Source organism: Coregonus clupeaformis, chromosome 27 (genome assembly GCF_020615455.1).
Source record: "Coregonus clupeaformis isolate EN_2021a chromosome 27, ASM2061545v1, whole genome shotgun sequence".
NCBI lineage: Eukaryota > Metazoa > Chordata > Actinopteri > Salmoniformes > Salmonidae > Coregonus > Coregonus clupeaformis.
The window spans coordinates 33,324,462-33,340,003 of NC_059218.1; the positions used below are offsets into that span (position 1 = coordinate 33,324,462).

The 15,542-nt window shown below is 46.3% G+C and overlaps 1 protein-coding gene across 1 annotated transcript in view; it reads right to left on the reverse strand.

Annotated features, from left to right (window-relative positions):
• Positions 1–6,225: 6,225 nt before the first annotated feature.
• The window catches only part of LOC121541831 (sodium/calcium exchanger 1-like), a 70,955-nt gene continuing 61,638 nt past the window's right edge, over positions 6,226–15,542 (reverse strand). The window contains exons 7-9 of the mRNA XM_041851146.2: positions 7,823–7,922; positions 6,983–7,255; positions 6,226–6,844 (exon numbers count right to left, since the gene is read on the reverse strand). Coding sequence (XP_041707080.2) covers positions 6,465–6,844; positions 6,983–7,255; positions 7,823–7,922 — 753 coding nt within the window. The 3' untranslated portion in view covers positions 6,226–6,464. The remainder of the gene's footprint in view (positions 6,845–6,982; positions 7,256–7,822; positions 7,923–15,542) is intronic.

A 15,542-nucleotide genomic window follows, 5' to 3' on the forward strand; every position in this document is an offset into this window, starting at 1 on the left:
CCAAAGAAGGTGTTGGCTTTGGGGATGACCAGTGAGATATACCTGCTGGAGAGCATACTGCGGATGGGTGTTGCTATGGTGACCAATGAGCTAAGATAAGGCAGGGATTTGCCTAGCAGTGATTTATAGATGGCCTGGAGCCAGTGGGTTTGGCGACGAATATGTAGTGAGGACCAGCCAACAAGAGCGTACAGGTCACAGTGGTGGGTAGTATATGGGGCTTTGGTGACAAAACGGATGGCACTGTGATAGACTACATCCAATTTGCTGAGTAGAGTGTTGGAGGCTATTTTGTAAATGACATCGCCGAAGTCAAGGATCGGTAGGATAGTCAGTTTTACGAGGGCATGTTTGGCAGCATGAGTGAAGGAGGCTTTGTTGCGAAATAGGAAGCCGATTCTAGATTTAACTTTGGATTGGAGATGCTTAATGTGAGTCTGGAAGGAGAGTTTACAGTCTAATCAGACACCTAGGTATTTGTAGTGATTCTAGTCGGGTGGGCGGGTGCCAGCAGCGTTCGATTGAAGAGCATGCATTTAGTTTTACTAGTGTTTAAGAGCAGTTGGAGGCTACGGAAGGAGTGTTGCATGGCATTGAAGCTTGTTTGGCGGTTTGCTAACACAGTGTCCAATGAAGGGCCAGATGTATACAAAATGGTGTCGTCTGCGTAGAGGTGGATCTGAGAGTCACCAGCAGCAAGAGCAACATCATTGATATACACGGAGAAAAGAGTCGGCCCAAGAATTGAACCCTGTGGCACCCCCATAGAGACTGCCATAGGTCCAGACAACAGGCCCTCCGATTTGACACATTGAACTCTATCTGAGAAGTAGTTGGTGAACCAGGCGAGGCAGTCATTTGAGAAACCAAGGCTATTTAGTCTGCCAATAAGAATGCGGTGGTTGACAGAGTCGAAAACCTAGGCACTGAGTTTGAAGGTAGGCCTTGAAATACATCCATAGGTACACCTCCAATTGACTCAAATGATGTAAATTAGCAAAATAAATAAAGTAAATCAGAAGCTTCTAACGCCATGACATCATTTTCTGGAATTTTCCAAGCTGTTTAAAGGCACAGTCAACTTAGTGTATGTAAACTTCTGACCCACTGGAATTGTGATACAGTGAATTATAAGTGAAATAATCTGTCTGTAAACAATTGTTGGACAAATTACTTGTGTCATGCACAAAGTAGATGTCCTAACTGACTTGCCAAAACTATAGTTTGTTAACAAGAAATTTGTGGAGTTGTTGAAAAACAAGTTTTAATGACTCCAACCTAAGTGTATGTAAACTTCCGACTTCAACTGTATATATTTTCAGAGCTTTTTTTATATCCCCTAGATATAGGACAGACACTTCAAAACCTTGTTTCTTATGATTTATGTTTTGACTGTCTTTTTTTGCCATTTATGAATGTTATTCAATGCGTTTCTATGGGCTATAGTAGTAAAGGCCAAATTCAATATTTTATCCAAAAACATTTTTCTATATATTTTTTTTTATATCTAAAGGGATCCTAAAATTCAAAATCAAATAGCTGAATGATCCATAGTATCATCATCTTAAAACAATTCCATATGTCAGCTTAGAACCCCCCTCCCCCCCTTCAATTACACTATAACGCTGAATTTCCGGGATACGGATTAAATAGAGACCTTAAAGGCAATATTCCCGAGTTATAGGAGACTGCATTCACGTTAAACGCTGTATATGTCGGCTCAGTTTGAAATTACCTTTAATTTATATTGTGCAATCTCTAACGTTTCAGCAATGCAGATTGAATAGAGTGCTAAGTCGCAAAAATACAGACTATGACTTCAGATCTGACTCAGATTCGTGCTTGATGACCCTGACATCAATATTTCTGAGATTGAATTAAAATGTTAGTGTCCTAATACTGTTCAGTTGATTCAATCCAAAGTCCAATAACTAAGGTTAACTAACTACATGTAACTAATCAACTACAGGAATTCTCTGTAGAACTCTCTCTACTTGAATCTGCTGTCGCAGCACCAGGATCTGCATCAAAGAAACGTGTTTCATGCCAAAGTCCCCTATAGCTCAGTTGGTAGAGCATGGCGCTTGCAACGCCAGGGTTGTGGGTTCGTTTCCCACGGGGGGCCAGTATGAAAATGTATGCACTCACTAACTGTAAGTCGCTCTGGATAAGAGCGTCTGCTAAATGACTAAAATGTAATTGCTACAGACTGATGTGACCGTTTTAGCAACCTGGAAAATGTCTTGTCTGTGGAGAAACTGGGACTCTACTTAGGGGGTTAGAGAAAAAAAGTCATAAATTCCCTGCTTGTGGTGTGTGAGCCATTGAGCTGCCAAACAACAACAAGCATCATGAAAACTTCTAGAAGCATATGTCCCAGGTTGATCAGAGCAGATGGAGGAGGGCGAAGAAATGAGGGTGCAGAGACTAATGTAAGAAAAGTTATTTATGGAGACTTTTACACTGAACAAAAAGTAAACAGTGAGAGAGTAATGAATGTGCAGCGATGGGTCAGCTGTGGCAATAACTGGATTACTGAACCTACTCGATCAATCACAGTAACCAGGATCTGTCAAGCACATTGTTTTACACTGACAAATGTGGTTCAGATTCAACAAAACAATGTTTACCCATTTGAATCAATAAGAAACAGCATACTGATCTAAACATGCTTTCTCTCTGCATGGGAAGAATGCTATTTTTGATATATCCTGTAAAATCAGCCACCAGTTATGATTAAAAAGGGATCCAAGTCCTGATTAAAGAATAAATAAAACTCAATTTTGAGAAAAAAAACTTTTATTTCCACTGATCATACATTAAGCGTGCATATTAATCAAAATAAAAGCAGCAATGATCATGTAATTATAAATACATCTAGAAATAATAAGAATGTATCTGAGGATCCTAAATTTTAAAAACATAAGGCCTACACAATATCTTTATGCAAATTATAGTAAGGTTTGGCAATCATTTGGTTTTGGTATTTTTTCATAACAGTACAGTATCGTCATAGTTTTGTTAATTTGTTGCCATTTCAAAAACCGTACACCGTAAGTGCTATGTTTAGGAAATAAACAACACTTTTTTTTCTCCTCTATGCAGTGCTTTGAAATATGTTCAAAGCCTGAATGTGACAGAGAATAATGCAAAAAGATTTGTGAGGACTCCTTGACACATAACTCAGAAGTGTAGACATTTCATCATTGAAATCCATACTCCCATGTTGAGTAAACATTTAGGATGGAATAAAGCCATGCCTTCCATCAAACTTTGAAGACAAGGAGCACATATAACTTCAATTATGATTCACATCCACACGCTAGCACACTCATACAAAACCCTTGGAAAAAAATGTACTTCAACATGGTCCCAAATTTAAATGTTAAAGCACACTTTTCAAGAAGCTGGAAATCTCACATAGATTAGTGTCCTGTATAAAAAGTATATTGGAAGAAGTCCTTATGAGACTAAGGTTGTCCCCAGGCAGTGTGGATCAGGGAACCAGGCAGTGATATACTCACATTACTGTGTTTAGCTTGGATTCACATCTAGACTTTCACTCATGAGGATAACCGTATTCAAATGTTACATACAATACTTCAAAATGTTTCTATCATACAATTCTTCACTCAATACAACAAAACACACTCACACTCGCCCACATGTACACACCTAGTAGTAATATTATTATTTTGACATGATATACAACAAATAGATTGAGATAATAAATATTAATATTAATCTTATTAACAAACTTCAACAGCTTTGTTAAACTGATCACCATTTCCTGAATAACATCTGACATTATGTTTTGGTCTCAGTGGCTGCTAATTCTAATGCAGTACCATGCCAACTGTAGTTATCCCACTAACTCCTATCACAAGTTCTTTTTAGACCCTGTTCAAAGATTTTTCAAACATCTTGACTATCTTGGCTTTTCAAAAAAGAAAATCATTTTCTAAAATTTCCACAAGACAAGCACATGACGTTGTTGAAAAAGAAGAGCGGGGTGGGATGGGGTGAGGGTAGTAGTCACTGTTCAGGGCAGAGGCTGAGAACCTTCATGGGAATGATTGTGCTTGGTAGGCATCAGGGGTTAGATAGTTGGTCAACCAGGAACCATGTTCAGACATGGGGAGAGGGAGGATCTGGGCCAGCTCTTCTGAGTCAGTGTGCATCACCTTCAAGACATTCAGACTGATTAACTAGGGTCATCCTCTATCTGAATGTAGAGATGCAGGAGAGGATCCGTGGGGCTAAAAGAGCTAAGGGTTCAGGATAGGCTATAAATAAAATAGGAGCATTCTCAGAAGAGTCAAGGGTCATTTCATATCCCTCGTTTGTGCACACAGCCTAGTTAGATAAAGCTATGCCTCAAGGCATGAGTCCTCCGAAAATATACACCAAGTCATTAGCTGGTCCCAGCACGCTTCCAAGAGAATGGCTAAGGCTGCCATCCACGTCATTGTAAATGGGATAAAAGTCATCAGAGTCAAGCATCCACAGTAGCAATAATAATAAACAATATAAATACTTTAAAATACTCAGAAAAGTACAGTGCCTTGCAAAAGTATTCATCCCCCATGGCGTTTTTCCTATTTTGTTGCATTACAACCTGTAATTAAAATTGATTTTTAATTGGATTTCATGTAATGGACATACACAAAATAGTCCAAATTGGTGAAGTGAAATGAAAAAAATAACTTGTTTCTAAAAAAATAAATAACGGAAAAGTGGTGAGTGCATATGTATTTAACCCCTTTCCTATGAAGCCCCTAAATAAGATCTGGTGCAACCAATTACCTTCAGAAGTCACATAATTAGTTAGATCGCACACAGGTGGACTTTATTTAAGTGTCACACGATCTGTCACATGATCTCAGTATATATACACCTGTTCTGAAAGGCCCCAGAGTCTGCAACACCACTAAGCAAGGGGCACCATCAAGCAAGCGGCACCATGAAGACCAAGGAGCTCTCCAAACAGGTCAGGGACAAAGTTGTGGAGAAGTACAGATCAGGGTTGGGTTATAAAAAAATGTCAGAAACTTTGAACATCCCACGGAGCACCATTTAATCCATTATTAAAAAATGGAAAGAATATGGCACCACAACAAACCTGCCAAGAGAGGGCTGCCCACCAAAACTCACGGACCAGGCAAGGAGGGCATTAATCAGAGAGGCAACAAAGAGACCAAAGATAACCCTGAAGGCGCTGCAAAGCTCCACAGCGGAGATTGGAGTATCTGTCCATAGGACCACTTTAAGCCGTACACTCCACAGAGCTGGGCTTTACGGAAGAGTGGCCAGAAAAAAGCCATTGCTTAAAGAAAAAAATAAGCAAACACATTTGGTGTTTGAAAATGTATGCACTCACTAACTGTAAGTCGCTCTGGATAAGAGCGTCTGCTAAATTACTAAAATGTAAAATGTACACGTGTTCGCCAAAAGGCATGTGGGAGACTCCCCAAACATATGGAAGAAGGTTCTCTAGTTAGATGAGACTAAAATTGAGCTTTTTGGCCATCAAGGAAAACGCTATGTTTGGCGCAAACCCAACACCTCTCATCACCCCGAGAACACCATCCTCACAGTGAAGCATGGTGGTGGCAGCATCATGCCGTGGGGATGTTTTTCATCGGCAGGGACTGGGGAACTGGTCAGAATTGAAGGAATGATGGATGGCGCTAAATACAGGGAAATTCTTGAGGGAAACCTGTTTCAGTCTTCCAGAGATTTGAGAATGGGACGGAGGTTCACCTTCCAGCAGGACAATGACCCTAAGCATACTGCTAAAGCAACACTCAAGTGGTTTAAGGGGAAACATTTAAATGTCTTGGAATGGCCTAGTCAAAACACAGACCTCAATCCAATTGAGAATCTGTGGCATGACTTAAAGATTGCTGTACACCAGCGGAACCCATCCAACTTGAAGGAGCTGAAGCAGTTTTGCCTTGAAGAATGGGCAAAAATCCCAGTGGCTAGATGTGCCAAGCTTATAGAGACATACCCCAAGAGACTTGCAGCTGTAATTGCTGCAAAAGGTGCCTCTACAAAGTATTGACTTTGGGGGAGTGAATAGTTATGCACGCTCAAGTTTTCTGTTTTTTTTGTCTTATTTCTTGTTTGTCTCACAAAATTTTTTTTTTTTGCATCTTCAAAGTGGTAGACATGTTGTGTAAATCAAATGATACAAACCCCCCCAAAATCAATTTTAATTCCAGGTTGTAAGGCAACAAAATAGGAAAAATGCCAAGGGGGGTGAATACTTTCGCAAGCCACTGTACACCAAAATGAGAGGGATAGACATGTAAACAATAGGAGACAAGCTTTCTCCACTTTCTCTCTCTCTCGCTCTCTCTCTCTCTCTCTCGCTCCCTCTCGCTCCCTCTCCCTCTCGCTCTCTCTCTCTCTGTCTCGCTCCCTCTCCCTCTCGCTCCCTCTCCCTCTCGCTCTCTCTCTCAGAAGCCTGGCACGTGGCAGTAGGCCTCCAGGGAGGCCAGCATGATGTAGAGGAACCAGAGGGAGAAGAAGAAGAGGGAGGTGAGGAGTTTCGCTGTCCGTGGGCCCCCCAGTTCTCCCCCTGCCACGCCGGCCCGGCGGCGGTACATCAGCACCAGGACACACACAAACGCCATGATGGTGAACAGGGTGACGGAGAAGGCCAGCGAGCCAGTCTCTACAAGAAACTTCTTGCCCTTGGTCTTCCAGTAGACAGCCGCGATGGTCCATGCCACGCCGATGCCCAGGAACACGTTCACCGCATTACTGCCCGTTACGTTGCCGATGGAGGCATCAGCGTACTGGTCCTGGATGGCCGCCACTTTACTGGCAAAGGTGTCTGGGAGAACATTAAGTAAGTAGAAATAGACAGTTAGAAAACAGTAACTGATTCTGACAGAGACATGACACAGATACAGCCCAGAGAAAGAGTGACAGACAGAGAGAGTAGGCTACACAGAGATAGACAGGCACCCACCTGGAACGGAAGTCCCCAGAGCCACAAATACTACGGCAGTGACAGAGTCCTTGAGCCCTACTGTGCAGCCAAAATGAGAGGCCAGGTCCCCGGTCACAGCCGTCAGAACACCAATCAGGGAGATGGACACAAAGAAGCAGGCCCAGCCATTCCAGTACTCTGTGGGCGGGACAAAGGCGAACAGAACCTTCCAAAACACTGTGAGGAAGTGCATGATGTAGTCGAAACAGGATGGCAGGCGCTCCTCCCCACTCTCCTCCTCATCATCATCCCCTGGGGGAGAGAATGACAGAGGTGTTTACACATGCAGTACAAATCATTCTAATGAGATACAGCGTTTTATTCAACTTTTATGTGGTACAAAATTACAGTTACATTTTACATTTGAGTAATTTAGCAAGCAGACGCTCTTATCCAGAGCGACTTACAGTTAGTGCATTCATCCTAAGATAGTTAGGTGAGACAACAACATATCACAGTCATAGTAAGGCCATTTTTCCTCAATAAGGTACAGTAGTTATCAACAAAGTCAGTGCTAGTAGGAAAATAAAAGTGTGTGTTAAAAGTGTGAATGTTGGTGCAATTATATAGTTTCGAAATTCATTACCCTTTTATTGCTTTGCTTGGGATGAAGTTGAACTTGACACTGCTTCTTGCATCTATACATTTTCAAACAGCAACTTTGCATGTCTGTGACTTCATTACTGCTACCTCCCAAAGTAGAGAGTGTGATTTCTCTGACCTGAACACCACACTTCTAACTCTCCATTAATACAAGAGCATGCAGCGTTAGTGAGTCTGTCCCAGAGATTTAGGAGTGAAGGAGAGAGAGGCACTCACCTGCACTGACAGTGACAGCATTGACAAACTGCTCTCTCCAGCTACTGCTGCCCACCACCAGAGCAAGGTTAGTCTTCTTAATCAGCTTATCCACTGTGTTCTACACAAACACACAAACAAACAAAAAAGCAAGAAAATAAAAACAGATTTCAGCCTAGACTAGAGTTATCAATACATAGAATGGATAGAAGTGATGTCATATTTTGAGTGGAAGGGGTCAGGGTTGGTCTGATGTTTACGATTTGTGTGGTTTGTCATTTGTCAATGTCATCTCGCCCCGTTTGTTTTTCCTTTGGCAGAGGGCAATGACCCATCCGTCTTTCTCAGTGGCTCTACCGAGCGGGCGACCTGGCTGGCCTCTCTGTCCAGACTGTCTCCTCTCAGGAGGAGGAGGGAGGGCAGACCTCGACAGGAGTAACAAGACAGTGACCTCTCTCACTGGCGAAAGAAATGCTTTTAATAAATGTGACCCATTTCAGGAAGCTAGGCGTATGTCGCAAGTCACAGGAGAGGCAATTCGTTTTTTTTGGCAGAAATGCCTTCTGGAACATGTGAACCTTCATGTGCCTTAAAAACAAACTTGTATGTCATCTGTAAATATAAATAAAATTGTTAAATTACAAGCCTAGTTGGTTTAGCCATGGAAAAAGACAGGAACCTTCCCGCTAGCTATGATTGCCTGAGATAATGGATGGGCTGGACATGCCGAGAGATGAGTTCGGATTGGTCTGCCATGTAGCATGCTTCTGTCTATAACATGAGCTGCTCAGTGTGTGTAGATAATCATTGCTACTGCAGCTTTTTTGAAAGATATAACGTTAGCCATGGAGAACTGCAAAAGTGTTGCTACTGCTCTCAACAACATTACTGCCCTGAATTTAGCGATGGACTACTTTCTGCACACAGTCAGCATGAACCGGAGTGACTTGACACAATGCAGGCTAAACAAGCTGTACAAAAAAAAAGTTAAAGGGGTTCAAGTCTGCTGTGAAGCGTTCGTCCATGTATACGGGTAAGAGTCTAGCTACATTTTCAGATATTATACGTTTCTAATTTTGTCAGAAATTTGTTTTCATTGAAAGTTCAAGCGTACTGCTAGCTAACATTACATGTATGATCTGTGTAGTAATATTATTAGTGTCTCAGAAATCCATTTGCATTGCTAGTTATAACATATTGTAAGGCTAACTATCTAGATAACATTGAACCTAGTTGGTTAGCTACCTGCAGATTCATACTACAGCATTTCATGAATGGTGGCTAGCTATGACAATCTGTTTTGTATTGCTAGTAGTATGGGTTGGGATTATGGTTCATTGTTTAGCTAACTAGCTATGTTTAAAAAAAGACTCCACTTCGCCAGATGATAGATGATTACATGACCCCTCAAGTTAGCCAGGTGTGTCTGGGGGTGATTACAGCCTTCTGTTGTATTTTATGAAAATGTCTAGAAAATAGTGACATTTCACATTTACATTTTAGTCATTTAGCAGACGATCTTATCCAGAGCGACATACAGTTAGTGAGTGCATACATTTTTTCATTTTTTCATACTGGCCCCCCGTGGGAATCAAACTCACAACCCTGGCGTTGCAAGCGCCATGCTCTACCAACTGAGCTACATGGGACCCATCCACTTAGCTAGATGTGGCTGGGGGGTGGTTATAGCATTTATTTCACATGACCCCTCAATTTAGACAGGTGTCTGGGTAAGCATCATCTAATAATTATAAAATATTTATAAAATATTTTTATCTGGACACTTTCTATTTTTGATATTGCTACTAGGCAAATATGCAAGTAACCATTTCACTGTACCATTTACACCTTCTGTATTCTGTGCATGTGAAAAACAAACTTTGATTTTATTTGATATAGTGTGTGTTTACCAGAGACAGTAATGTGAAGAACAATATGACCTGCATCAAAGTCAGATTACGATATAGGCCAAGGACTATACAGTGGGGGAAAAAAGTATTTAGTCAGCCACCAATTGTGCAAGTTCTCCCACTTAAAAAGATGAGAGAGGCCTGTAATTTTCATCATAGGTACACATCAACTATGACAGACAAAATGAGAAAAAAAAATCCAGAAAATCACATTGTAGGATTTTTAATGAATTTATTGTCACGGTTTCGGCCGAGGCGGCCCCTCCTCCTTGTTCGGGCAGGTTTCGGCGGTCGTCGTCTCCGGAGTACTAGCTGCCACCGCTCTATGTTTCTTGTTTGATTGGTTTTGTCTGTTTGTCACACCTGTTTTGTGTTATGTCTCAATTAGCACCCTATTTAGTTTCCTTGTTGTTAGTTAGGTGTTGTGTGTAATTGTTCCATGTCGTGTTGCTGCGCTGCATGTATTTTGGTGCGCTATTTTGTGCTTTCCTCCTTGTTTGTGTTTAGGAGTAGATTACGCACTTGTTGATTGCGCCCGTTTGTATACGCCTGTGCGCGCTTTTTCTCGCCTCCGGCTGGTTTTGGATATTTATTGTGATATCTACTAAAGTATTTTTGTTGGACTTTACTTCTGCCTCCTGCGCCTGATTCCACACCACACCTACCATAGCAACTCCTGACAGAATTACACACCCCATATGGAATCAGCAGGAGCACCCACCGACATCATGGAGGAGCGTCTTCGCGGTCAAGAGGATCGAATCAACCAGATCGGGCACGCCTTGGACCGCGTAATGAACACCCTCCATCGATGGGAAACCAGCGGGTACCCACACCCCCCACCTATCGCACCATCACCATCGGACAGCCCGCCCTTCCAACTACCGGAACCCAGTGGGATTCGGCTCCGGCTCCCGAGGGCGTACGACGGCACCGCTGCCGGGTGTCAGGGGTTCCTGTTACAAGTGGAACTCTACCTTGCCACCATACACCCGGCGCCCGGGATACGAGAGCGTTTCCGCCCTCATCTCCTGTCTCACCGGCAAGGCGTTGGAGTGGGCCAACGCCGAATGGAGGGAATAGACGCCGCCACAGTCACCTATGCGAGTTCTCCCGCCGCTTCCGTGCTGTCTTCGACCATCCACCAGAAGGGAAGGCGGCGGGGAGCGTCTATTCCACCTCCGACAGGGGATGAGGAGCGCTCAAGAGTTTGCGCTGGAGTTCCGGACTCTAGCGGCCGATGCAGGGTGGAATGAGAGGGCCCTCATAGACCACTTTAGATGTAGCCTTCGGGAGGACGTCCGCAGAGAGTTAGCGTGCAGGGATACTACACTAACATTTGACCAGCTGGTGGACATGGCCATTCGGCTGGACACCCTGCTCGCGACCCGCGGGACGTCCCAGGTGGGGGCCTCCCATTCCACCCTCCAGCGCCTCCGAGCAGAGCCCGATGGAGCTTGGAGGTGCTGGCGCTAGAGGGAAGAGAGGAAGGAACCCGAGGGGGCAGGTCTCCTGCACCAACTGTGGCCGCGGGAGGGGCACACCGCGGCTAGGTGCTGGGGAGGGTCCCCTGGTGAGGGAGATGGCAGGTCACACATTGGGGAGTCCTCCCAGGTGAGTAGGCGCCCTACTTACCCAGAGCTTTCTGTCGCACACATTACATTACCTGTTTGTTTCCCACAGGTTGCACCTCGTTCCCAGCATAAGGCGCTAGTCGATTCAGGCGCAGCTGGGAATTTTGTAGATCGTAAATTCTGTGTTAAGTTAGGGATTCCCCTCCTTCCAGTCGATAAACACTTCCCTGTACATGCCTTAGATAGTCGTCCGTTAGGATCTGGGTTAATTAGGGAGGTCACGGCGCCACTTAGGATGATGACGCAGGGGGGTCATGAGGAGACGATTCAACTCTATCTGATCGACTCTCCTGCGTATCCGGTGGTACTGGGGCTTCCCTGGTTGATTACCCATGATCCTACGATTTCGTGGCGAGAGAAGGCTCTTAAAGGGTGGTCTGCTCAGTGTGAGGGGCTATGTCTGGGTGTTTCCGTAGGGGCGACCTCGGTGGAGAGCCCGAACCAGATGCCAGCACTGCACATTCCGCCTGAGTATGAGGATTTGGCACTCGTGTTTAGTAAGACCAGAGCGGCAAGGTTGCCACCTCATAGACAGGGGGATTGTGCGATAGACCTCCAGACAGGAGCTGCGCTCCCGCGGAGCCATGTGTATCCTTTGTCACAGGAGGAGAAAAGGGCAATGGAGACTTACATTGCCGAGTCTCTGAGACAGGGATACATACGGCCCTCCACTTCTCCCGCGTCCTCGAGCTTCTTTTTGTGAAGAAAAAGGATGGAGGTTTGCGTCCGTGTATTGATTACCGCGGTCTCAATCAGGTGACTGTGAAATATAGTTATCCACTCCCCGCTGATTGCGACCATGACGGAGTCATTACACGGGGCACGGTTCTTCACAAAATTGGACCTCAGGAGCGCATATAACTTGGTGCGCATTAGGGAGGGGCGATGAGTGGAAGACAGCATTTAGTACTACCTCCGGCCATTACGAGTATCTCGTCATGCCATATGGGTTAATGAATGCTCCATCAGTCTTCCAATCGCTTGTAGATGAGATTTTCCGGGACATGCAGGCGCAGGGAGTAGTGGTGTACATAGATGATATTCTTGTGTACAGTTCTACTCGGGCCGAGCATGTAGCCCTGGTGCGCAGGGTATTGAGGAGACTGTTGGAGCATGACCTGTATGTCAAAGCCGAGAAATGTCTGTTCTTTCAGGAGTCAGTCTCCTTTTTTGGGTTACCAGTTGTCTGCGTCAGGGGTGAGAATGGAGGTGGACCGAGTCCGCGTGGTAATTGGCAAACCCCAACTACGGTTAAAGAGGTGCAGCGGTTCTTGGGTTTTGCGAATTACTACCGAAGGTTTATCCGGGGTTTTGGACAGGTGGCAGCTCCCATAACGCTCTTAAGGGGGTCCGGTGCGCTTGCAGTGGTCGGCTGAGGCGGACAGGGCCTTTGGGAGACTGAAGGACCTGTTTACCTCGGCTCCGGTGCTGGCGCACCCGGATCCCACTTTACCCTTCCAAGTAGAGGTGGACGCGTCTGAGGCCGGTATCGGGGCAGTTCTTTCACAACGGTCCGGCACACCACCAAGCTCCGCCCCTGTGCTTTTTATTCTAAGAAGCTCAGTCCGTGCGGAGCGGAATTATGACGTAGGGGACAGGGAGCTGTTAGCCGTAGTACAGGCCCTAAAGGTGTGGAGGCATTGGCTTGAGGGGGCTCAGCACCCTTTCCTCATTCTGACCGACCACCGTAACCTGGAATACATTCGGGCAGCTAGGAGACTGAATCCTCGCCAGGCTCGATGGACTATGTTTCCGCCCGGTTTGTGTTCAAGATCACTTACATCCCTGGGTCCCAGAACGGGAAGGCAGATGCCCTGTCCCGGCGGTATGACACGGAGGAGAGGTGCGTGGAGCCCATTCCCATACTACCGGAGTCTTGTCTGGTGGCACCGGTTGTGTGGGAGGTCGATGCGGAGATCGAGCGGGCATTACGCACCCGACCCTAGCCCTCCACAGTGTCCGGTGGGTCGGACGTCGCCCCGCCGAGGTCCGGGATCGGCTGATTTATTGGGCTCACACGTCACCCTCCTCTGGACATCCAGGTATTGGCCGGACAGTGCACTGCCTTAGTACGAAGTACTGGTGGCCAACGTTAGCCAGGGATGTGAGGGTTTATGTCTCCTCCTGCTCAGTGTGTGCCCAGTGTAAGGCGCCCAGACACTAGCCCAGGGGTAAATTACAACCCCTGCCCGTTCCACAACGACCCTGGTCTCACCTCTCGGTGGATTTTGTTACCGACCTTCCCTCCTCACAAGGGAATACCACCATCCTGGTCGTTGTGGATCGGTTCTCGAAGGCCTGTCGTCTCCTTCCCATGCCGGGTCTTCCTACTGCCCTACAGACCGCTGAGGCTCTATTTACTCACGTCTTCCGGCATTACGGGGTACCCGAGGATATAGTGTCCGATCGAGGCCCCCAGTTTACCTCCAGAGTCTGGAGAGCCTTTATGGAACGGTTGGGGGTCTCGGTGAGCCTTTACCTCGGGTTACCACCCGGAGAGTAATGGGCAGGTCGAACGAGTCAACCAGGATGTGGGTAGGTTTCTGAGGTCATATTGTCAGGGCCGGCCGGAGGAGTGGGCGAGATATGTGCCCTGGGCCGAGATGGCACAGAACTCTCTCCGCCACTCCTCCACGAGACTAACCCCTTTCCAGTGTGTGTTAGGGTACCAGCCGGTTCTGGCACCTTGGCATGAGAGCCAGATCGAGGCCCCCTGCTGTGGATGAGTGGGTGCGGCGCTCGGAGGAGACGTGGAACGCTGCACACGTCCATCTGCAGCGAGCCATCCGTCGACAGAAGACGAGCGCCGACCTACACCGCAGTGAGGGGCCAGTGTACGCACCTGGAGATCGAGTCTGGCTCTCAACCAGAAACCTGCCCCTCCGCCTGCCATGCCGGAAGCTGGGTCGGCGGTTTGTGGGGCCTTTTAAAGTCCTGAGGAGATTGAACGAGGTGTGTTACAGGTTACAACTGCCCATTGATTACAATAATATTAACCCCTCGTTCCATGTGTCTCTCCTCAGGCCGGTGGTAGCTGGTCCACTCCAGGACTTTGAGATTGAGGAGACTCCCTCCGCCCCACGTTGGACATCGAGGGGCTCCGGCGCACACTGTTCGGACCATCCTGGATTCGAGACGCCGGATGGGGGTCTCCAATATCTTGTGGAGTGGGAGGGGTACGGTCCGGAGGAGCGGTGCTGGGTGCCGAGGAGGGACATTCTGGATCCGTCCCTGCTGACCGAATTCCATCGTGGTCATCCTACGCGCCCTGCTCCGCGTCCTCCTGGTCGTCCCCGAGGCCGGGGCGGCGCACGGCTGGAGCCGCGTCAAGGGGGGGGGGTACTGTCACGGTTTCGGCCGAGGCGGCCCCTCCTCCTTGTTCGGGCAGGTTTCGGCGGTCGCCGCCTCCGGAGTACTAGCTGCCACCGCTCTATGTTTCTTGTTTGATTGGTTTTGTCTGTTTGTCACACCTGTTTTGTGTTATGTCTCAATTAGCACCCTATTTAGTTTCCTTGTTGTTAGTTAGGTGTTGTGTGTAATTGTTCCATGTCGTGTTGCTGCGCTGCATGTATTTTGGTGCGCTATTTTGTGCTTTCCTCCTTGTTTGTGTTTTAGGAGTAGATTACGCACTTGTTGATTGCGCCCGTTTGTATACGCCTGTGCGCGCTTTTCTCGCCTCCGGGCTGGTTTTGGATATTTATTGTGATATCTACTAAAGTATTTTTGTTGGACTTTACTTCTGCCTCCTGCGCCTGATTCCACACCACACCTACCATAGCAACTCCTGACATTTATTTGCAAATTATGGTGGAAAATAAGTATTTGGTCAATAACAAAAGTTTCTCAATACTTTGTTATATACCCTTTGTTGGCAATGACACAGGTCAAACGTTTTCTGTAAGTCTTCACAAGGTTTTCACACACTGTTGCTGGTATTTTGGCCCATTCCTCCATGCAGATCTCCTCTAGAGCAGTGATGTTTTGGGGCTGTCGCTGGGCAACACAGACTTTCAACTCCCTCCAAAGATTTTCTATGGGATTGAGATCTGGAGACTGGCTAGGCCACTCCAGGACCTTGAAATGCTTCTTACGAAGCCACTCCTTTGTTGCCCGGGCGGTTTGTTTGGGATCATTGTCATGCTGAAAGACCCAGCCACGTTTCATCTTCAATGCCCTTGCTGATGGAAGGAGGTTTTC